This window comes from Emys orbicularis, chromosome 2 (assembly GCF_028017835.1).
Source record: "Emys orbicularis isolate rEmyOrb1 chromosome 2, rEmyOrb1.hap1, whole genome shotgun sequence".
NCBI lineage: Eukaryota > Metazoa > Chordata > Testudines > Emydidae > Emys > Emys orbicularis.
Window position 1 is genome coordinate 206,218,914 of NC_088684.1, and position 24,265 is coordinate 206,243,178.

General features: G+C 43.7%; 2 protein-coding genes across 2 annotated transcripts in view; one reads left to right on the top strand and one right to left on the bottom strand.

Annotated features, from left to right (window-relative positions):
- The first annotated feature begins 724 nt into the window (after positions 1–724).
- Positions 725–1,243, top strand: FANCD2OS (FANCD2 opposite strand). Its single transcript, XM_065397651.1, has one exon. It carries the CDS (start codon positions 725–727, stop codon positions 1,241–1,243), a length of 519 nt encoding a protein of 172 aa, XP_065253723.1.
- A 22,483-nt stretch (positions 1,244–23,726) lies between these two features.
- The window catches only part of BMPER (BMP binding endothelial regulator), a 211,904-nt gene continuing 211,365 nt past the window's right edge, over positions 23,727–24,265 (bottom strand). Inside the window, exon 15 of the mRNA XM_065399446.1 lies at positions 23,727–23,908. Within this exon, the coding sequence (XP_065255518.1) occupies positions 23,727–23,908 (182 nt within the window). The remainder of the gene's footprint in view (positions 23,909–24,265) is intronic.

The window sequence follows — 24,265 nt, forward strand, 5'->3', positions numbered from 1 at the left end:
TGGGCAAGTGGCTGAGACCTCAAAGATGCTGCTAATGACATAGAAAATTGCAATAATTACACATAAGTGCAGAATTTGTATGCATGATTTTTCACACAACCCCTGGTCTCTGTGGTCAAGAAATGGGTACCATGTAACTGGGCAAGATTCTGCCCCTGGCACGTTCGGACCAAGGTGTGATGCAGAGGCCCCAAAGAGGATGCTGGCTGCCTTTGACCACATGCACCATCTTTGCAGAGTGCAGCAGGCTCCAGGACCTGTACCTGACTAGGCAGAGGCAGGCAGGCAGTTTAAACTGCTCTTCTGGCTTAAAAAACCCCCATCACATTTAAAAACAAACAAACAACCTCTTAGCCAGAACAAGTAGGAGCACAACCCTCCAAGATCTCAGCTGATGAGCTGTAAGCACCGGGTACTACAGTGAGAATGCTTCCTATAAGGAAGCACCTAGAGCAGGCAGGTGTTTGAAAGCGGGCAGAAATCAAACGGGAGTCCTCAGGGGTGGCAGCTACGGGCAGGGGAGACCTGGGGGGCTGCGCAGAGTATGAGGGGACAGGGAATCTGGAGGGCGCAGCGGGGAGCTGGGCAGGGATGGAGGGGCGGGTGGGTGGGAGCGCGGGTTCCACGCCGAACGCGGCGTCACAATGGGTTGCCAGGCGCCCGGCGGAGGAAAGATGCAGCTGGGCGGGCGGTGCTAGCCGCTGCGGGGTGGCTGGCGGGGGCCATGGCCGGCGGGTACCAGCTGTGGGCGCCCTGGTCGCCGCTGGACGAGTCCCTGCAGTGGCTGCGGGGCGCCACCCCCCGGCCGTGCACCAAGCACCCGTTCCGGGCGGCGCCGCGCGGCTGCTGCCCGCAGAGCGCGGCCGCGGACTTGGAGGTGCAGCTGTGCTTCCAGGGGCTCAGCCTGGTGCTGGAGCCGGGCGCCAAGGGGCCCGGCCTGCCGGCGGGGGAGCCGCGGCGGAGCGCGGCGCTGCGCAAGCCCCAGGCGGTGCGGCTCAGCGGGCTGGACTCGGTCTTCGGGCGGCTGGTGACGGCGCAGCCCCCGCGCTGGACCGGCTCGTTCCGGGTGTCGGAGCGCTCGGCTTTCTGCCAAGTGATCAGCCCCCGGCAGCGCTGGCCCCGCGGGCTCCGCGAGCCGCAGGTCCGCATGGCCGTGGCCATGTGCCGGCAGATGCTGCGGGCCATCCTGCTGCTCTACGCCGCCTACAAGAAGTGCGCCTTCGCCCTGCAGCACTCCCGCTGAGCGGCCGGGCCGGAGAGACCCGCCGCCTGCACCGCTCCCATCTGCCCGGCCGGCCCCGCCTTCTTCTCACCCGAGCAGCTCCCACACGGGCGGCAGCGGTCTGCACCAATCACACGTGGCTGGTTTAACGTCGCGGCTGCTTCCCAACGCGGCCGCAGCCCCATCAGGGCCAGGCTCTGATTGGATTGTAGCTGCTGACTGACACCTCAACGCAGCTCTGCCTTGCCCTCGTAGCGCCTCTGCTGGCCTGAAATGACTTTGCAAGACCTGCAGCTGCAGCGGCCGTTATTGGAACTGCAACCATCTATTTTTGTGTACAGCTAATTGGGAAGGCTCTTCCAGTCGTGTTGAAACTGATATAAACGGGGGATTGCGCTACATTTCTAACTTTACCAATGCCCAACCGTGTTTTGCTGACAGCTAACGCGTGCAACCTACAAGAAAGGAAGGTTTGCATTACAAGATGGAATTTTAAAATAGGTTGGCAACTAATATGCACAAGTTTTTCCTGCATAAAGTGCACTCTACAATATTTAAAGTCAAAATCCTTATGGTTTGTTTATACCTAAAGGATGAAGCCTACAAGTGTAACTTTGCTTTCTAATATTCAAATTGAATACTATTAATTTGGTTCAGAATTGGTATAGGAAGGATCTTACAATCAAACAGATTGAACCACTCCAACTTGATAAACATGCAGATATACACTATGAAATATTTTAGTTAATGGATACGTATGTGCAAATTTGTCTTACAAAATGTAAGAGTAACATTCAAATTGTTTGCAACCAATTGGACCTCTGCCTTGCAACATTCATAGTAAAATATATCTTATAATTTGCTACTAATGAATGAAGGAGTTCACAGTCCAGCTAGAACGTCTTAGACATGCAGTTTTCACATATAACATTTAAAGGATCCTTATTCATTCACGTCAAGTTACAAAACACCAAGACTATTACGTTAGTGGCTTCTTCCTGCATTCAAAGTAAAAATTGTTATGACTGGTTTACAGCTTATGAACTTACAAGAAATTCAGTTTTGCTTTACAATGTTCAAAGTAAAATCTGTATGAATTGGTTAAAGCTAATGGATGAGACTTACAAAGAAATGCACCCTTTACCTTGCAACATTCAAGTAAACCACTCTCACATTGAAATAAATAATATTTGTTCCTAATGAATAGAGGCACTTACAACCAAACAAAAAATTTACTATAAATGCATTTTTGCCTTACATGTATTCACTCTTATTTGTTTACATCTAAATGGATGCAACTGATAAAAGCATCATTATACTTTTAAAATCTGTAAGTAAAACTCCTTATGACTTGTTTACAGCTAATGGATGTAATTTACAAAGAAATGCACTTTTGCCTTAAAACATTCCAAGAAGAGTCCTGATAATTTGTTTACAGTGACTGGATACAACAGTCAAGAAAAGCACCTTTGCCTTGTAACAGTCAAAGTAAAAATAGTTGTGATTTGTTTCCAGCCAATGCAGGCAGTTTATTAAAAGTGCAACTTTTGTTTTATATCAAATCAAAAAGCCTTAAGATGTTTACAGCTGATGTATGACATTTATAAATACACCTTTCCCTTTCATTCATAGGGAAAAGCTTTTTTAATGTGTTCAGTTACTATTGCACGTCACAATTTGACAAGAGAATTACTCTTCAGTATTTGGGTGCTAGCCATGTTGGTGTTATCAACTAAAATGTCTATTAGCAGCAGCTCAGCTTTTATTTTCCACTCAATACGTTATAGGGACCCCCTCCCCCCTTGGGGGACATTGGGGCCTAGACCTATTCCTGTGAAATTTGGTGGACAATTTCCTTGTTCACAAAGCCAAGCCTGCCACCCAGCCAGTTCTGTGCCCCAAGGAGCTCTGTTTCTGCTCCCCCTCAGGGCCATGCCCAGACTGGTTTTATTGCCACCTACTCACTCTCTGGTTCCTTTCACACACACTTGTAACCAAATCAATGCCTCAGCTCCTGTTCTTGCAACCAGTCTCCAGAGAAACACATTGGGTGATGGCTCAGCTTCTAATCAGGCCTGGCCATACTGGTCTGTCTGAGGTGGGGCCCTTTATTGTTTCCATTAATACTAAACAGGGGTATTTAATTGCACCCTCATTTAGCCTGAATGAAAGGTAGCACACCCAGCAGTTTCAAGGAAGCCTGTAATTGCCCATCGATTAAAAGGGCATTTGCTGGCAGTAGCAGTCATTAACACCCTCTAGCCCTACAATATTGATCTATCCCCTAAGCCAGATATACCTTAGAGCAGTCACTAAAGTGTATCCAGTACAGGAGCCCCATTCAGCATTTAAACAAAATACATATTAAATTCCTACTAGGGCCACATGTCCCCCATCCTGCGCACACGCACACACACACACACACACACACACACATTTATTTACACAGGGATGAGGAGAAAAACAACAAGGGGAAATACAGGGGGAGCAGTAAAACCGGGTTGCATTCAACACACCACTGGGCCTGTGGGGCCTTGTACCACCGTCTGGAAGGGCAGACGCTGAGCAATGTGTCTGCACACAGAGTTCAGGAGTCCTGAGCAAAGTTCCAGTCCAGTGGTGAGTCTTGGGTGCTCATGGTTATCTTCGGCGCCAGTGAACTTTCCCCAACAAACCCCTCCGGTGCCCTCTTCTACCGCTTTCTGCAAAGCCACACAGAGCGACCACCTCCCCACTGAACTAGCTAACAGCCTCCCTCCTTATTCCCAATGCAAAGTCACAAGCCCCAGTACTCACAGCCCCATGCAGCTGTGATACTGGGTCCAGCTCCGGCCTGTCCTTCTCGGGCAATTCCTCCCTGGCACAGGGCTCCTCCTGGCTCCTGTCCTGGGGTGTCCCCGATCAGCTGCTCTGTCCCTCCCAGGCTTCAGGCCCTCTCTGCTGCTTCACTTTGCGAGGGCCTCCTTGCTGCCGCCTCTCTCCCTCCGAGCTCCAGAGCACCCCCTGGAGTTTTCCTCCTTTTTTCCTCACTCGCCCCTAGGAAAAAAAATTAAAGGGGCCATACTCTCTAAACCCCAAAGGGGTTTACACATGCTACCAGACAAGACAAGTTTAGCAAAGATCCTAATGATGCTGCCAGAGGCAGGCTCCTTTTTGGGCTCATCTGGTCTGCTGTCAGGTCAAGACTGTTTTCTGTGAAAATATGCAGGCTATACAAAGAGATTTTTAAAGCTACGACTAAAGATAGAGATAGGTGATGGGGGGAGAGGAGTCACATTAGGCACCAGTCTGCACCTAAATACCTTTGAAAATCTAAACCAGAAAAAAAAAAAATCTAACCCTGCCCCCACATTACTACAGAATGGATTTAATTAGTATTTCAGCAATGACTGAGGCAGGTTTTAGGATAACTTACTTAACTAACAAAAGACGGTTTACTTTACAGCAGCAGGACTAGTGAATGTATAATCTAGCCTGGCTGTAGTCTCAGCTTGTCTCTGCAACTGGTTCCCGACTTCTGCTGCTACCCACACATAGATAACAGGAACTGTGGCACAGCAGAAACACCAGCATGGTGGGGGGCAACTTTAATGTTGAAGTTTACCCCTTTCTACCACCCTATAAATTATTGACAGACAACTGAAAAGAGTGGCTTTTTTTACTGATTCATGACAGTCATGATCAGATAATCTTTTAATGCTGCTTTGGCTTTAACCACAGCAGCATTCGCCTTGGCCATCAGACTCTGTAAAGAACCAGAGTTACACCTGTGCTGAGATCACAACAGGTATTTATTTATTTTAGCTGGGATAGAAATAGACTGATTGATATTTGGCTCTTAGCACTAGTTCCCAGTTAAGTGCCTGAGCTTCTTCCCCTTCTCCATGCACCACATACACACCAAAGAGAGCACACAGAGAAATCTTATTACACCAATAATGTTTAATTGCAGCTGGTAAAAAGGTCCTGTCACAGTCAGGTCTGGAATTCATCCAGGGTTTTATAAAGTGGGGTTTAAAAAAAATAAAAAATTAAAAAAAAAAAAAAAAAAAAGGGAATGTGTGTGACGTTGGAATGGCAAATTGCAGATAGGCACATCAGTAATTTTTTTGGCACAGCTTTATAGCCACAGGAAATCTGCAACTTAAATGACACAATGTGTTGCCCGATTTCATTTTGATACTTTCATCTATCAAAAAGTCAAGAGGATTAGACTTGGCTTTGGCAGTGACAAGCTGACAGTGAAGTGAAGTAGAGCATTATTGATTATTGCCTAACAGTGCTGTGATTCACCCACGAGGGACCCTTGTGTGCTGTTTTGTTACCTGAGGAGAACATGATTTAAACAAAGAGGCAAGATTGGCCAGCAATTGCAAATGGTGATTGGATGTGTGTTCATTTGCAATCAGGTGAAAAATAAGCATTAAGAGGTTTGCCCAAGTGATTAACATTTCTGAGAATAAGAGGTGCTTTTAGTTCTCTACTGGTGAGAGTGGCTGGAGCTCTGTGAACCTGTGTGTCATTTTACAAATCCACACAAGCAGAAAATTTGGCCTTTGTTTGGATCCAGCTGAGATGTTAACATGTTTTGTCTTATCTTCGCATTCATCTAAGCCATTCATCCCCTGGCATGCCGCAGAGATGCTAGCAGCATATTGACCACAAGCACAGTTCTCTGTCTCCAACTCCAGAGCAAGCAGCAGGTCCCCTCCATACAGCTGTACCATACAGATCCAGTAGATACCCAGCCTGTCTGCTGGATCTGGGGCAGATTTTCCAATAAAATCTTAGAGTCTAGGGCTTCAATGGACTAGTCTGCTGCTGCTCTAAATCCTGTCTCTCCCGCTCCCCCCATCTAGATAGAGATGCTTTAAGTCCTATTTTCAAAATTGGTCTGATCAGGTATATCTTTAAGTAGTTGCTCATGCTCCCTCCTTCCCCCACACCCTCTCCCTGGTTGTTACTGATGCAAAACACTCACTGAAGCCAGTAGGAGTTTTGCCTGAGTAAAAACTGAGTAATGACTAAGGGATTTGACCCCTAGTTTTTGGATTGTATTTCAAATCCTTCATTTTCTGAACATCAATATATTGCAGACGTTGGATTTGGATTTAGAAGTCTAACTGGTAAGTCATCATGTATATCTGTAGGCAGATATGGCAAAAAAAAAAAAAAAAAAAAGTCTAATTGTAGCACACTTCTCATTAATATACAGGAAGTGTAAATAAGGTAGATTTTAAGCAGAGTTTATAGACTCTACTTCTTAAAGAGATCTTAACCCAGCCACTAGATCTGCATCTGCAATACAACCATTTGTATGTATGTATCTGTAACAGGGTCAGCATCCACCTCTCATGAGCACCCGCTTTTCTCTGGCCGATATACCTGGGTCTTTTTTTTACCAGGGTGGCACCCTCTTCTCACGGGCGGCCCCTTTGGTTGTATCTTTAGGGACTTCCCAAACCCAATACTGCATAAGGGTAGGAAAGAGATAGCATCTGCTGCTACTGCCCAGGAGCTGTGTTTGTGCTCCATCTATTATCAGCCCTAGGGAGATCCTCTGTGCAAAGCCCATTTGCTCAGCCCTTGCATAAGGAACCAGAATCTGGCCCTAAATAACAGATAAACTGCTATAATTCAGAAGGAACACTTAGATTTTATTATTGTAGTTAAAGAAGGCTTAATACTGGAGTATTACTGACTAGTTAACGTGTATGTAGAGAGTGTTTAAACATATGGAATTCCACTGGCATTTAACAATCTAGAGGAGAATCAGGCTGCTGGGTGGCTTATGGGAAAGAACGTGATGGTCCGTGAGCAGGTCTACGTTTCACAAATACCACCATCAGAACTAGCAACCATGGTGGCAGATGCTGCAGAGAGACCAACTGCTAAGCAGTTCACCACTAATGAAATAGGTGATCCTTGCAGGTCAGGGTTGAGGCCCAATGGCAGAAGACTACACGAGGATGCTCGCACTGCTGCCAGTGCTGATTCAGATTCTGTGATGGATAATCTCTCTCGCTCTCTCTCTCCAAGATGGTCAATTTGGTTCCTTTCATCAGCAGTAAGTTCTCATAAAAATAAATTCAGTTAAAAATGCCGAGGAACTTTCATTTTTAAAACAGAATCAATAAAACTTGTACGAAAACTAAAAGTGTCATTAAAGTCTCATTAACAGTCCAACTCTCTGCCTTTCCTAACAACATTCTTTTGGCTCTGGCTCAAGGCAACATATGTTAATATGTAATGGCAGCTGCTATATCTTAAGACGTATCTCAAGTTTTTGACCTTGTTGAATGTAAATAATCTCTCAAAATTGCAGCTCCATCCTTAACTTGCTAATGGGAATCAGAGAAAGGAAAGTGATTGTGTAGGAATGTGATCCACTCATTGTGTACCAAAGACACCCCCACCCACAATCCAGAAGGGGCTCTATGTATACCCAGGCATCAGCCATATTGCTTCCAGTTAATTTAGTGAAGTAAAATGGAACTGATATTTGAAACTACTTAGCTATATTGCTTGAATGAGTTGGTGTGCATCATTTATTTGCATTTTCAATGCATGACCCATCATCTACTTATCTGGGGCTCCAGGGATACTACTAGTTAACCTTGATTAATAGATTTTGGAGAAACAAGCAAAATTAGGGGAGATACATTCTCCCTATGGATTAATTTCTTCCTAAAGGTTGATAATAGCAACAAACAGCAAATTGACCTATCACACAAGATGGTATTTTGGACGGTCCATGGTTAGGCCCTGAGCTTGCACACACTTACACGTGTTGTGTTCCTTTATGCAGAGTAGTCCCATTGAGTTCAGAGACCTTCGTTTGCTATTTCAGAAGTGTATGCTAGATGGCACTTGTATATACTAAACAGTGATGGAAAGTAACAAATAATGATTAAAAATCCAAGTTACCATAATGTTCACGTTCTATACCATGTGTTTTATTAATTTAAAATAAAATAATTTCAAGTCTCCTTCATACTATCCAATACATTACTTGGACATCTTGAAAGTGTCTGTGAGCTGAGGGGTGAAAACATTATCTATTTATACAACCCTCTTTTGGTGTTACATTATTCATTTAAATAAAAGAAAGATAGAAAACGAAAGACATCTAAATGAATGGGAATGGATAGCCGTGGTGCACTGACAGAAGGAAGCAATGCTACACAATTCCATGTGCTGTAGCAGAAGACAAGAGATAAATATCAGTACCTCTGACAACCCAGCCCAGCATTTCTGAGTGCAATGTGACTAAAAGAACTGGGGAACGTGGGCCAGCTTTCAGGAGGGACCTAATTTGTTGTGACACCAGGGCTCAGGAATACAAGCGGAGGCCAAGCTGCTAGCATGCAGATTCTAAAGTCTAAGCACATAAGACTCGCCTCTCAGCATGCTTAATAAAGATCTTTCCTACAACCCTGCCGGCCTGGCTTATTGTCAAAAAATAATGAGTAATCACAGATCCTATTGACTAGGAATTGTAGGTGCTTCAGAAAAATAAAACCAATTATACATATTTATTAGTCTGAGTGACCTAATAATTTCAAGAATAAATACACATAAAGAACAGTTAAAAGGCAAATCTTTTTACTCAATATAGACACCACACACTGATTGGCAAGAAAAGCACCATAAAAACAAACAGGCAAATTATCTGCCCTATGTAAGAGGTTCCACTCACCACCATAGCAAACCTTGGTGTCAGAGTGTGGCATTGCAGGGTCTTTAGATCTAGCACTCCCTGTTGACTTCTTCTATGGCCTGTTTTGGCTATACCCTCCAGCCAAGTCACCTCCTTCCAGTTCTGTCCCCTTCCAGGCTAACAGAGTCCAACTAAGAAATCCAGATAATCATCCAAACAAACATTCTGTCTACCCCTCTTGGGCTGCATTGAAGGTCCCTGTTCACCCCCCACTTCTGGGCACTGCAGAGTTCCTTCTTTGCTCCACTGACTGAATGCTGCCTCACAGGGCTTTTCCTTCTAGGTCATTCTTCCTAGCAGGTTACCACACTGCCTCCCCTCTCCAAGGACCCTGGCAGCTTCTCCTAAGAACCTCCCTGTTTCTTTCAGGCCTTATTTCCAAACATCCCCAGGAGGCTAACCTGCTCCCTGTGGAGCTCTCCAGCCTGCCTCCATGAGGCTCTTCCCAGATAGAGGAAATGGGGCTGGGTTGGATGGGACTAGAACTGGGACCATTAAGCCAAATTCAGCATGGGGTCCCATAAACTGAACCAGGCAGCAGAGCTGGAGCCTGGTGTATGGCAGGGACTAGAAGTCAGCAGGGAGCCCAGTTGCCATTTCTGGATCACCTGCCACCTCCCCTGCCCACATTGGCTTCAGCAGTGAATTGCTCCTTCTTGTCCCCCAGTTTCCAAAACTGATCAGGAATTGAGTGCACTGAATGCATCTGCTCTGGGGATGTATGAGGGTTGTGTAATAGAGGAAACTGGTGTCTGTAGAACCCTGCCTCATTTGTGCAGAAGTTGGAAGGTGTGTCATGAATGAGGCAGTGGCTTGCTGGAAGAGAAAGGACAGTCTCATGGCTAAGGCAGTTGAATGTGGCCCTGGAGACCTGGATTCTATCTCTGCCTCTGCCCACAGAATCCCTGTGTGATGCTGGGCAAGTCATTTAAACCAAAATGTTCACAGGTGGCCATCAAGTGGGTTTTCCTAATTTTCTGGAAGCCTGCCATGAGCAGGGGTGGCTCCAGGCACCAGTGCACCAAGAGCGTGCCTGGGACAGCAAGCCGCGGGGGGCGGCCTGCCGGTCGCCGTGAGGGCAGCAGTCAGGCAGCCTTCGGCGGCATGGCCGCAGGAGGTCCGCCGGTCCCGCGGCTTCGGCGGCAATTCAGCGGCGGGTACACTGAAGGCGTAAGACCGGCGGCCCTCCTGTGGGCATGCCGCCGAATCCACGTTACCAGCGGACCTCCTGCAGGCGCGCCGCCGAAGGCTGCCTCACTGCTGTGCTTGGGGCAGCAAAATACATAGAGCTGCCCCTGACCATGAGACACCTGAGGTCTGATTTCAGAAGCGCTGAGCACTCACAGCTGCTATTGAAATTGATTGCAACGGTGCTTTGAATGATGAGCTATAAAACTGTAAGTACTCTGAAAAGTTAGGCCCTAGGTGTGTCAAACTGGGCCCCCAAAATCAGACCCTCCTGACAATTTTGGCCTTAATCTCACCATGCCTTAGCTTCCCAGCTGTAAAATGGAAATAATATCACAACAAAGGAGTGCTGTGAAGATGAATTCATTACCGTTTGTGAAGCCATCAGGTACTACATTGAGAGCCACAGAAACACCCAGGGCAAATTAATCTGTATTCAGGGCAGGGACCACACACACTGAATAAGGATAAAAAGGAATATTGAATAACTCATTTGCTGAATGAGGCAGGGATTCTGGGGTGGGGGAGGGGTGAGGGGACAAGGGGGAAGAAAGTGATCATGCAATTAAAGAGTGTACCAGCCTAATGACTACTCACTAGGGGGGACAAATTATGGCTGCATTTCCCAAATCTGAGTGCCTGATTTTGCAGCCTTATTTTTTTAACAGGGTTTTTTAGATACAATAGCAGATAAAGGGGAAAATAAGATAAGGTAACATAATCCAAGCTTCCCCATAACATACACAATATTTTATAGGATATTGAAGCAGCCCCAACAGGGTATGGGGCTCATCCAACGCTGGGGTTAACACTCCCAGGCATGACACAATGATTCCAAGTTCTCTCATTTTATCTAATAAAAATGTCCCTAATTCTACAGGACATGCTATACCAACAGTCACATGAGTTCGAAGCGGTGAGTCTCTTACCTTCTATGCCATCCAGCCTTAAACCCTGTTGGTAAAGTCCCTCCTAGTGCAGGTGGAGTCTGTTCCTTTCATAACGTTTCCTTTCCAAGGCCTGTTTCCCTAATGAAGCTCAGCTGTCAGCTCTGGCCTTCAAGACGTATGACTCCTACACTCCCTTTGGGACAGGGCAGGTATTTTCCCTTCTTTTTAAAGAAAACATAGCAATAACAAGCCCTAATCCAAAGCCCACTAACTTCATGAGATTTAGATCATGTCCATATAAGACTTTTCATTCTTAGATCTCAAAGCACTTTACAAAAGTATAATTATTCCCCATTTTGCAGGTGGGGAAACGAAGGAACAGAAGGGTAGAGTGACTTAACCCAAGCAGTCCAATAACAGAGCTGTGAATAGGACCCTGAGGTCCCAACTCCCGGTCCAGTGTTTGAACCAGTGGATCACGCTGTCTTCTCTCACAGGTGATGGATACATAAACCTCATCACAGATATATTAGAATTTCTCGTAAATCCTTGATGGAAAATAGTATCATTCGTTGCTTGGGGGTTGTTGTTTTTGCTGAATCAGGGCTTTTATGGAGACAAATAGGAAAAGCTGTTGTAGGTAGGAAATAATCAAACAACAATTTTTAGCAGTGTAAAGATACTAAATATGACATTTATAAGGGGATAAATAATGTTTTTGCAAACATGCTCTCATAATCCTGTTCTTACAAAATTACATTAGTACAATATTCTGCCAAAACTGCGTAGACACTTATAAACAAGCCTTAGAACTAATATCAAGTTACATTTGAAAACTGTACAGTAACATATCAGGTACATTAATTTACACAATCACATAGAATTCAACAGAGATAAATTCTGACAACCTGTAGAAGGAGATTTAGTAGAATTTTAAATATATTTTATATGAACCTCAGGAGATACCACTAAGATTCTAGAAAAAGAAAAATAAGCGACTTTAAACAAGCAATTGTCAAAGAACATTTTTCTGGGATGTTTACATTATTGGGCATTAACCTTAAATTGCATATAAAATATTTCAAGTAACCAATATCTCCATTAATGGCTTCAGACATCTAAGATGTATGGTGTGACGGGTTGAATCACAGAAACCCCCTGGGAGCTGCCAAGACTACTTCTGCCCCTACTCTCCCTGCCAGCTCGGGACCCCAGCACTCTGTCTTGCGGAGCCAGACACACCCATCTGCTCCAACACAAACCCAGGGTCTCAATTACTCGCCCCAAAGCTGCAGACTTAACTGAAAACAGCTTACAGAAGTGTACTTGTCTTTAACACTTAGATGCCCAACTCCCAGTGGGGTCCAAACCCAAATAAATCCATTTACCCTTTATAAGCTTTATACAGGGTAAACTCATAAATTGTTTGCCCTATATAATACTGACAGAGATATGCACAGCTGTTTGTCCCCCTCCTCCCCCCATATTAATATATACTCTGGATTAATTAATAAGTAAAAAGTGATTTTATTAAATACAGAAAGTAGAATTTAAGTGGTTCCAAGTAGTAACAGACAGAGCAAAGTGAATTACCAAGCAAAATAAAATAAAACATGCAAGTCTATGTCTAATACAGTAAGAAACTGAATACAGATAAAAACCTCACCAGTTCCAGTAAGCTTCCTTTTACAGACTAATCTCCTTCTAGTCTGGGTCCAGCAATCACTCACACCCCCTGTAGTTGTTGCCCTTTGTTCCAGTTTTTCAGGTATCCTGGGGGGTGGAGAGGCTCTCTCTTTAGCCAGCTGAAGACCAAATGGAGAGATCTCCCATGGGCTTAAAAAGACTCTTGTGGGTGGAGACCTCCTCCTCACCTCTATGCAAAGTCCAGCTCCAAGATGGAGTTCTGGAGTCACCTGGGCAAGTCACATGTCCATGCATGACCTGAGTTTTTACAGGCAGAAGCCACTGCCCACATGGTATCTTGAATGTCTCCAGGAAGACTTCTTATGTGGATTGGAGCATCCAAGATGCATTGTTCCTTAAGTGCTCCTTGATTGAGCACTTAACTTTGCAAATTCCTTTCTAAAGAAGTTGACCAAATGCCTTACAAAGCTTACTTAGAAATCAAGCAAGTATACAGCCAATATTCATAACTTCAAGTACAAAATGATATATGTGTACAAATAGGATCAATAGATTCAGTAGACCATAACCTTTACAGAGATAAGTTACATGGCACATGTAGCATAAAACATACTCCAGTTATGTCATATTCCCATAAAGCATTATGGGATACATCACCACATATGATACACACTGTAATTATCCCTCCATTTTCTCTTTCTGTTAGCCATTCTCAGGGTAATAAACAGTTACTCTAAACCAACAGAGAGACAGAAAGAGCTTCAGTCCCCGGATTTGACACCAGTGTAATTCCATGGCCTCCTGTGGAGGGACTCCTCATTTACATCTGTGTAAGTGCAAGGACAATCAGGACCAAAGTTCAATTTGGTGGAGTTCAGATTCTTATATACACTTAGGCTGAGATTTTCAAGTGTATTTAGGTGCCTAAGTCCCCTTGGGATCTTAACCTGCAGCTGAAACCCTTCATATGAGGAGACAGTTTCTCTTCCACACCCATTTTTTTGCTTCACCTTCCCCCCCCCCCCCCCCGATAGTTTGATGTTGTAACAGTGCATCTGCACTACTACACATCCATTTAGGGCCTGGGCCAGCATTCATTGAAGTCAATGGGAGTATTTCCTTTGGCTTCCATGGGCATTGGATCAGGCCCATGAAGATGATGAATACTGGAACTAAATGAAAACAATTAATTTCCTGTTTCAAAAATCCTCTTTCCTTCTTAAAGTTACTCATATCACTTATTTCTTCCTTATTATATTCATTGAGGTCCCATTTCACTTTCATGAAAATAGGTTAAATATAGCAAATTGCTTTCAAAATATTTTCTTTCACTCACACATAGGAATTCAGCCACAACAAGAATGATGGTAAACTATATACTGAGTTGGACTGGGAGATACTTTTATTCCAATAGAACAGTACCAGAGATTCAGTCTTGGCAAGAAGCCAAAGCCAGTTATGCTTAATAAGCCACGTGATTTCTTAAAAGACAATCGGTTTATAGCAGTCAGGTCAGTAGTGTGAATTACTTGCACTACTACAAAGACCTGGATAGCGGAGAGCCATGGTAGTGTTATTCTCAACTCAAACCAGTTTTACGATGGTGTAATTACAGTGACTTCAGTGAAGTTATTCCTGATTTACACCCATGCAAGAGCAGAATCAGGCCCACTATATTTTTACTTTTCATCAGCAAAAAGTACAAAAATAAAGCTGGAAATTAGGCAGTCTGAAACCTTCAAGCACAAAATCATCAGGTGCAATCTCTCCAACCCTTTAAAACTTTAATGCCAACTAATGCTAGAAAACACATGCAGAGCTGTAATACTCTAGCAGATCTCAATGACATGCGCCTATAAAAGCTCTCATTATAGAAATAATAATGAGATACCAAGCTAGGGTAACCAGATGTCCCATTCTTAAAGGGACAATCCCATTTTGGGGGGACTTTTTCCTTACATAGGCACCTATTACCCCCCATCCCCTGTTCCATTTTTTTCCACAGTTGCTATCTGGTAACCCTATACCAAGATATCATGGTATTATTGAGCCCAAGAGTTTAGGACTCGATCCTGCCAGGTGCTGAACAGTCTGGCCTTGATCCAGATTGGCATCAATGGGATTACTTATATGCTCAAAACTGAGCATCCTTAAATGTGCTTTGTAGGATTGGGTCCTTAAAATACCAGCTACTTACCTGGAGTTAGGGTGTCCATCCTGAGGTTTCACACACCTTTTTCTGAAATATGGGACTATCATTGGCTTGTCAGGTCTGGCAATTCTTATATTCCAATAATTTCACTTGGACGCGCAAAAAAGGAATTATACCGATGCTGCTGGAATGATATCCTATGGTGTTAGGAATCAAATGGGGGGGGCATAGTAAATCATATCTATCCATAAAATATTCTTTAGATATTGACCCCTGCTCTCCCTGAAAGCCACCGATCCCCTTCACATGGATCTGCATAAAACATAATAATTTAAAAAAAAAACAAATGAATGACTATGCAGATTGATAATTCCACGCTTAAAATCTCTTACAATTTTTAAAATGCAGCTTTATGTACAATGTAACAGCTGCAAAGTAAGATCTGCGTTGCTGAAAACTTGTGAGCTCTTAATACAGAGGGGGAAAAAAAGTCTAGTACTAATTATAATTGAACAGTTGCAACCCTTTCGTCACTGTTGTACGCTTGGGGATTGTTTTATGTTCATTAAAAAATATATATCCACAGAGAACCAAGACATGCTTGTTATATAGTGGGAGCACTAGGCAGCCCTCTTTGAATTCTGCAGGCGTATGCCTAATCCTGATCCAGGAAATAAAACCCCTTTCCTAGCTTCAGATCTCATTCCTATGTTTGGTCACAACCCCAGCTCACAGCAGAACATAAGTATGTCACTTATCATTTATGGAGGAGGAAATCACATCTGAATTGAACACATTCTCTGACAATGACAGTGTAACCTTGATGAGGAAAATTCTTTGATTACAATTACTAGGTTCTTTCCCCCCCCTTCTCTGCCCCTCGCTTCAGTTTGCTCTGCTGCTTCTCTCGTTGCCCTATGTTATTGCACCATCTTCTGAACAGAGTCAAGGCCATTTCAGGCACCCAGGTAAGGTCTGGATTTTACAGTCTACTATGCATAATTCTGTGCAATTCTTAAATATGGTATTTGGAGCTCAAATACCAGAGTGACAAAGGCACTAGAAATTCCTAATATGTACAACTATCTTCACTGGTTAGGGACAGGAAGATGAGACCAAAAGCATTGTGTAGTGTCCATACAGATGTATGCCTTTTTCCAGGAAAAAAAAAATTGCACAGGAGAATGTCTCCACTGCAATGTAAGCCCAGTGTTAGTGGGACTCAAATCATCTGATCCATGTTAGGGAACCCTGGACTTGAGCATCTACATTGTCTTTTTAACCCTAGGTTAAGACTTTTCTGACCCATGCTCTGGGCTAGGCATCCACACTGCAGTGTGCAGACCCACGTCAAAGTAACCATATCCCAGAGTCCCTAGCACTTCCCTTCCCCCCGAAATGTGACCGCTCTAGTCCTAGGAATGAGGTGCGCTATGGGACATCTTTACTGCTTGTCCTGCACATTACCAGGAAGCAGCTCGCTTTGCAAAAGGCTAGATGGGTTTGCAAACCCAGGAGGCTCTCTGACAGCGTGCTTGTAGATCAGTGATCAGAACTTAATGGGTTAACGCTGACCTGAGTTGCTGCTATTCACCAAAGGGTGGGGCGAGGTGTGTGTGCTTCCATTTTCAATAGAGTGGATTGCAGATTGTTGGGATAGACAGGACTAAGGAACGTTGTCACATGGAATTGTGGGATACTTCTGGATGACTCCCAGGACCTCAGTCAAGTGGGCTGCAGCTACACTGCAAAGCAATAGGGCTTGAACCCTGGCTCCCAGCTTGCCTCAAGTTTGGACCCTCCAGCCCTGCAGGGTCCTGGGTCTGAGCCCTGGGTTAGCGCAATTGCAGTGTGGCCATACAATGGGACAGCCTTGAGCCAGGGCTCCAGCATGGGCTTACCTTGCATACCCTCTGAAGCATTCTTCTCTCAACACAAGGCTTCCTGAAACAGTGGAATCAGGGAACACAGGAGAAATGTGTCCTAACTCTGTGTCCCTGTAAAGAACTCATCTCCCAAATGTAGAGACTTTGTCAAAAATACATCCTTAGGTAAGAGTGTCTGTAAGCGTGCGCACTCACCCCTGCAGCACCTCCTGCTGGTTGTCTCGGGAATTAGCTCTCCAGCCATGGGAGCGCCCTCTGCAGGCCAGTGTCCCGCTACCTCTTGGCCCCCGTGGCCCTCGCAGACCCAGTGCCCCGTTGTCTGGGGTGCTGCCCCCTGGCAGTAACCCCTCACAGCTGTGGGTCTCCCCCTCCCAGGGGAACCCCCACCCACTATCCCCACTTCGCCTCAGTCTTGGCTACTGCCCAGTATCCACTTAGCCCCCATTCCCTGGGACAGACTGCAGTATAAGCCATTCATAACAGGCAAAGGGGTTTGGACTGGCTGCCTCTGGCTACCCATGGGCTGCCCCTGCAACCCAGTACCTAATAGGCCTTACCAGGCCTGGGGCTTTCCTAGGCCAGAGCTCCCCAGCTCCCTTGGCCTTTCCCCAGCCCTGCTCCACTCCAGATACCTAGTTAACCTCCCTGCAGCCAGGCCCTCCTCTCTCTGAACACAGAAAGAGACTGCTGAGCGCCTGGCTGCCAGCCTTTTTATACAGGCCAGCTGTGGCCTGATTGGGGTGTGGCCCAGCTGCAGCCGCTTCCCCAATCAGCCCAGCTTTTAGAGCTGCAGCCCTCTCCAGGGCTGCTTTCCAGCCCTCCCAGGCAGGAGTGGGTGTCCACCCCACTACAGTGTCTGAGACTAATAAGGCTGCAAAGAGCTCCCAAGGCTTGACTACCTTACCACTGCATTGCCAAATTCGGTTGCTTAAATCTGACCCTTCTAATCTTCTGGCTCTGCATATTTCTGGCACATTGTTCTGTCACTGTTCTGTGATGCAATGCAATGGACCCCTAGCATACTTTGAAGAAGGGCAAATAGAAGGTTTCTATCCAGGCACCCAAAGTCCATTTTAGTAACACTAAAGTGTTGTCAGTGAGAGGCCAGCTGGTGCTCTCCAGTGTTTGTACTTCTGCACCAGAGAAGCAAGTTATATCTTCTAGGGTTGCTGCTGGAAATGTCTCATCTTCTGCAAGGAAATAGCTGCATGTGGGTAGGATATTAAGAACCCTCTCATTTCCATCTTTTCACTTTTAGCAGATTCAGAACCCTTTTTCCATGAGAAAGACCTTCCAGGAAATACTGAAGCATCTACAGAGGTGTATGATACACCCAAATTATTCATTTTCAATAGTATTACCTCTCCATGGTTCACAACTCCCACCAATGACACCGATTAGATAAAAGAAGAGCAGAAAGAAAATACAATGATACTAATGTATTTTGTCTTCAAATTTGTCAATACATTGAGACCCTTTGGAATAAAGGCAATGGCAAAAATTTGGGATTGCTTGAACCCAAGGCAGATCTTCATACACTGGTAAAATAACACTCTGCATTCTACCAATTTATATTATATTTATGTTTTTAATCAATTTACCTCAAAGCACTTTACAAAGATGAGTAAATATCAATTCCATTTTCTTGAGCTGGAAATGGAGGCACAGAGATTAAATGACTTGCCAATGGTCACACGACAGGTTAGTAGCAGAGCTAAAAATACAACTCTGGTCTCTTGACTCCCAGTCCTCCATTTCACCCATTGGACTACAGTGCCTCTCTATGGGCTTTTCTTTTAGACCACTGTTTGGTTAGAACCTGTGCTCTTGTGAAACATGCATCACCCTTTGAATTTGCACAAAGTCACACTAACAGATAGGCATAAGCAATATTGACGTTTTAATGCACAAACTTGATGCAGGTATCAGAGTATGATTTCCGTCCAAGAATATCAAAACAGCCACCAGTACATTCCTCCTGAGCCAATGGTTAAAAATACACTACCATCAGCTATTCCAGGAAGGACTGCTAGGCAGAGATGGCATTCACCTTTCGAGGAGGGGAAAGACCCTATTGGACACAGACTGGCTAACAGTGAGGAGGGCTTTAAACTAGGTTTGACGGGAACAGGTGAGCAAAGCCCACAGGTAAGTGGGGAACATGGAGACCTGGGAGATGGGTTGGAAATAGGAGGGAGCATAGGCAGGCAGCTAGCTCAGTGGTTTGAGCATTGCCCTGCTAAACCCAGAGTTGTGAGTTCAATCCTTGAGGGGGCCACTTAGGGATCTAGGGCAAAAATCTGTCTAGGGATTGGTCCTGCTTTGAGCAGGGGGTTGGACTAGATGACCTCCTGAGGTCCCTTCCAACCCTGATATTCTATGAAAAGATATGAAGGAAGGCTGAAAGAATTGGGTTTGTTTAGTTTGGAAAAGAGAAGACTGAGAGGGGACATGATAGCAGTTTTCAGGTATCTAAAAGGGTGTCATAAGGAGGAGGGAGAAAACTTGTTCACCTTAGCCTCTAAGGATAGAACAAGAAGCAATGGGCTTAAACTGCAGCAAGGGAGGTTTAGGTTGGACATTAGGAAAAAGTTCCTAACTGTCAGGGCAGTTAAACACTGGAATAAACTGCCTAGGGAGGTTGTGGAATCTCCATCTCTGGAGCTATTTAAGAGTAGGTTAGATTAAATGTCTATCCGGGATGGTCTAGACAGTATTTGGTCCTGCCATGAGGGCAGGGGACTGGACTCGATGACCTCTCAAGGTCCCTTTCAGTCCTAGAATCTATGAATCATGGCATATTAAAGCTAGATCTGTTTGGCAAATTACAAAAATAATATCTATAGCCATATACCAGAAGTTTCCAGCTCTAGTGTATCAGGATTAATATTTCACAGCGGAAGGATGGCAGGAGTAAAATTAATTCAGCACCTCTGAGTAGCTCTATTAAGGAGGCATCTGTGATGAAATCCTTGCTCCAGTGAAATTAATGGGAGTTCTGCTATTGACTTCAAGCGAGTCAAGACTGCAACCCTATAATATTTTGGGAGGAAGGGGACAGGCAAATAGCTTCTGAATTCCCAGCTGATATTTATGCTGAATTCCTCAGCTGGGCACAGGGCATTACAAATGTTCATGTGGAATTTCTGCTGAATAGAACCTTGTCATAACTATAAAGGGAAGGGTAACAGCTCTCCTGTGTACAGTACTATAAAATCCCTCCTGGCCAGAGACTCCAAAAATCCTTTTACCTGTAAAGGGTTAAGAAGCTCGGGTAACCTGGCTGACACCTGACCCAAAGGACCAATAAGGGGACAAGATACTTTCAAATCTTGGGGGGGAAAGGCTTGTGTTTGTGCTCTTTGTTTTTGGGGGTTGTTCGCTCTTGGGACTGAGAGGGACCAGACATCAATCCAGGTTCTCCCCATCTTTCTAAACAAGTCTCTCATATTTCAAACTTGTAAGTAAAAAGCCAGGCAAGGCGTCTTAGTTTTACTTTGTTTTCTCAACTTGTAAATGTACCTTTTACTAGAGTGTTTATCTTTGTTTGCTGTACTTTGAACCTGAGGCTAGAGAGGAGTCCTCTGAGCTCTTTAAGTTGATTACCCTGTAAAGTTATTTTCCATACTGATTTTAGAGATGATTTTTACCTTTTTCTTTAATTAAAAGCCTTCTTTTTAAGAACCTGATTGATTTTTCCTTGTTTTTAGATCCAAGGGGTTTGGATCTGTATTCACCAGGAGTTGGTGGGAGAAAGGAGGGGATGGTTAATTTCTCCTTGTCTTAAGATCCAAGGGGTTTGGATCTGTATTCACCCGGGAATTGGTGAAAGGTTTCTCAAAGCTTCCCAGGGAAGGGAATTAGCTTGTGGGAATGGTGGCAGCGGACCAGATCTAAGCTGGTAGTTAAGCTTAGAAGTCTTCATGCAGGCCTCCACACTTGTACCCTAAAGTTCAAAGTGGGGATACAGCCTTGACAAACCTTAACAGTGATACTCTGTCCAATCATGCATGGGTCTCAGGGGAGGAGGAGGCAGCCTCTTTACCCCCATGAACAGGGCACAGTACAGCCCTACCATTCCCTTGAGTGCTAGGCAAAGGAACCGTTGGTACCCTACAGCCCCAGAGTGTAATGAACTAGGAAGCTATAACAAAGCAAAGCTAAGCTACGATGTATCTGAGCTGATACCCAGCTCAGGGTCCAAACTGAAACAGTCTAGCCTAAGAGTTTGTTTTTTCACAGAAACTTTGGGCCACACCTAGGCTTCATCTGGTGTAAACAGGCCTAGCTTTATTTACCGGTGGAGCTATACTGACATATAGCAACTGAGGACATGTCTCTTTACCTTTCATTCATCATGATCATTCAGAACAAAAACCTGGTGAAAAATCTCAGGAGATGCACAATATTCACCATGAGCAGTTTGTGTGTGTTCTGCTTAACCTTTGTTCATTTTTAAGTAAGTTTTATTGATGGATATGTAAAAATTAAAAAAACCAACACTTAATACTAAAGCGGGGCAAATAACATGTTCAATGGATTTAGCCCCACTCCCACCCCTGCTGTGGAATATCCCAAACAGATTGCTATTTCCTCAGATTTAATTGATATTTGAAATTTGTTAGCAACTGTCATTTCATCTTTTTACTCTATAGACTGATTGCAAACATTCTGAATTTCAGCAGCATTGCTACAATGTGTGATTGGTTAGATAAGTCACACAGTATTGTTTCTGTGTCCTGATTGGATGAGCACTTGCACATTTACAGTTTGGTTTTCCACAAATACTTGTATGTAAGACTTTAAAATTTGCTTTCCATAAGCCTTTTTTGCCCATAAAACTGAATCACTTGAATGTTCACAGAAAAAACAAACATGGAGTGCTCATGAAGTGACCGTCAAATTTAAAAAGTTTTACACAAACATTCATGGAAAACTTTTGGAATTATTGACCCAGCTGTGTTTAACACTAGTGTATGTAGAATTTTGCATATGATTATGCTGTGTTAGATCTGCTTACCAAATAGCTCCACCCATGATACCATCATAACCATATATAACTAGAAACTGTTACGCTCTTTTACTCGGGGTGAATTCAGACACAGTGACGCTTCTGTTGAAGAGAAGTAGAGTAAAGTCCTGATTTTTTCCCCAGACATTATGAAGTGCAATTTCAGTTCAAGTTAGAGAAGTTTCAATTATACTGAAGTAACGCTGTGGGGAAAAAAGGTGACTTCATTATAAGTTCACATCGAATGCCTACTGAAGATTCCCATTGATCAGACTCTACTGGAGGTTTCCATGGCAAGGGAAGTGTAACTCCCCACCCCCATACCCCCCAGCTTGAGAGAGCTGTACAGCATAAATTATGATGTCTGGTGGAATCACATCTTACTGCATCTCCATTGGGAAGATTTCAGCAGTCAAGCAAACTTCACAAATCTATAAGGCCTGGTCTACACTGGGGGTGGGGGTGGGTGGAAATTGATCTAAGTTACGCAACTTCAGCTATGTGACTAACGTAGCTGAAGTCAACATACTTAGATCTACTTACCGCGGTGTCTTCACTACAGTGAGTTGACTGCTGCCGCTCCCCCGTCGACTCTGCCTGCGCCTCTTGCCAAGCTGGAGTACAGGAGTCAATGGGAGAGGGCTCAGGGATCGATTTATCACGTCTAGTCTAGACGCGATAAATCGATCCCCACTCGTCTAGACTAGATGCGATAAATCGATCCCCGCTGTATCGATCGCTGCCCGCCGATCCTGCCGGTAGTGAATATATACCCTTAGTTCATGAAGATAGATGAAATTGGTGAGCTGCCGGCATTTATCATTTAACATTTTCTACACTATTCTTTGGGAGAATTTGCCTTTGGGTTCTAAACATGCTGACCAATGAAATGCGTTACTAAGAATGGGAGCCAATGTTATTTTAAGTATCAAGCTGCAGAAAAATCAAATTGCATCTTACTTCACAATATTTAAGTTTTGTTTATCCAATAATATTTCTAAGAATGCATGAAACAAAACCAGTGGCTTAAAACATGGTAAGGGGGCTAAAGTTTTTTTTCCTGGTTCTTTACTGTTCATTCCCAGTTAATGCCAAATATAACAACACATATAGGATATTTAATTTATTAAATGATAAGAGGTCAGTTTTTCAATGGGAGCTGCTGCATGTTGAACACTTTTGAGAATCTGGCCATTGATTCTTTGGTTCTGTTCCAAAACCAAATCTCTCTTTATTGGCAGTTGGCCAATCCAGTTTTGGATGTCATTTTATACAGTGATTCAATTAAGCATAAAATTCAATCCCTAGCTTTCTCTGCACCATTAAACACTGTCACCAATCACTAGACAGCTCTGAGGTACACATGAAATATTCCTAGATAAATCCTCCATCTCCAAAGAAACATGTTTCCTGTACAACTGTAAATCCAGGTTCTCTGTTGAAGATAATCCAGTCTGGCAATGCTATGGCCCTAGAAAAATTTCCTGGGAAACTACACGTTTATGCAATGGCAAAGTCATCCAATGTTTTCATGCCACTATATTGTATTAAAAACACCTGTTTTATTTGTACAATGACTTAAATGGCTTACAGATTAGGATCCTACAAATAATACATAAACTTTATAGCAAAAAATATACATAAAATAATTCATCCTTCTATTGTTTACATAAATGATGTATATTTCTCTGTGTGTATATATATACATATATATGTTGTATTTATAGTTGATGTACAGATGTGTATTTACACACACACAGTATACATTTATATATAAATAAATGTATATACATTTGTGTGTGTATATATAAATAAATGTATATATGTGCCTGTGTGTGTATATATAGACACATAAATATACATATACATACACACACATATATATACACAAACATTGAGTATGTGTGTACTATGCAGAATCTGCATACAAACAGCGCAGTCCTTCATTGGCTGTGAGCTTCAAAGGTGTCAAAGATACCAACATTATAGTCCTTGGAGATAGAACTAATGTCACCGTTGTGGACAGAGGACTGGCTTGATGCATCTTCCTTTGTGATGAACTAAGTTTGCTGGACAGTGGCAACCTGCAACACATGGCTTATTGCATGGACCAATCTCATTCCAGTTGTCACATGTTTTGACACATCCAGGGCCACAGGTATCATACACTGCACCATGTTTACACTGGGTTGCTGAAAGGCAGTTAAAAAAAAACACACACGTGATTGATAAAGATCACAGGATTAGGATTAAAGATATGCCATTTTAATTACATTTTTAAAAACCATAATGCAATCCTTTATCTCTAGGACATGTTAGTCATACTTGCAGATATTTAATAGAACATCATAGCATCAGAGACGTATGAAAAAGTGCTTTATATAGAGATTCCACTAGATTGTGCTAAAGATGAGCGTGAACCAAAACCAGGTATCTAAAATAATCCTGATCTTTGTGAGAATTCTAATCAGGATCCTAACTTGAGAGCTGTCTTTATCAGTGCAGAAACAAAATTCTGGATCCAGAATACCTCCAAACTTGGGGAAAGT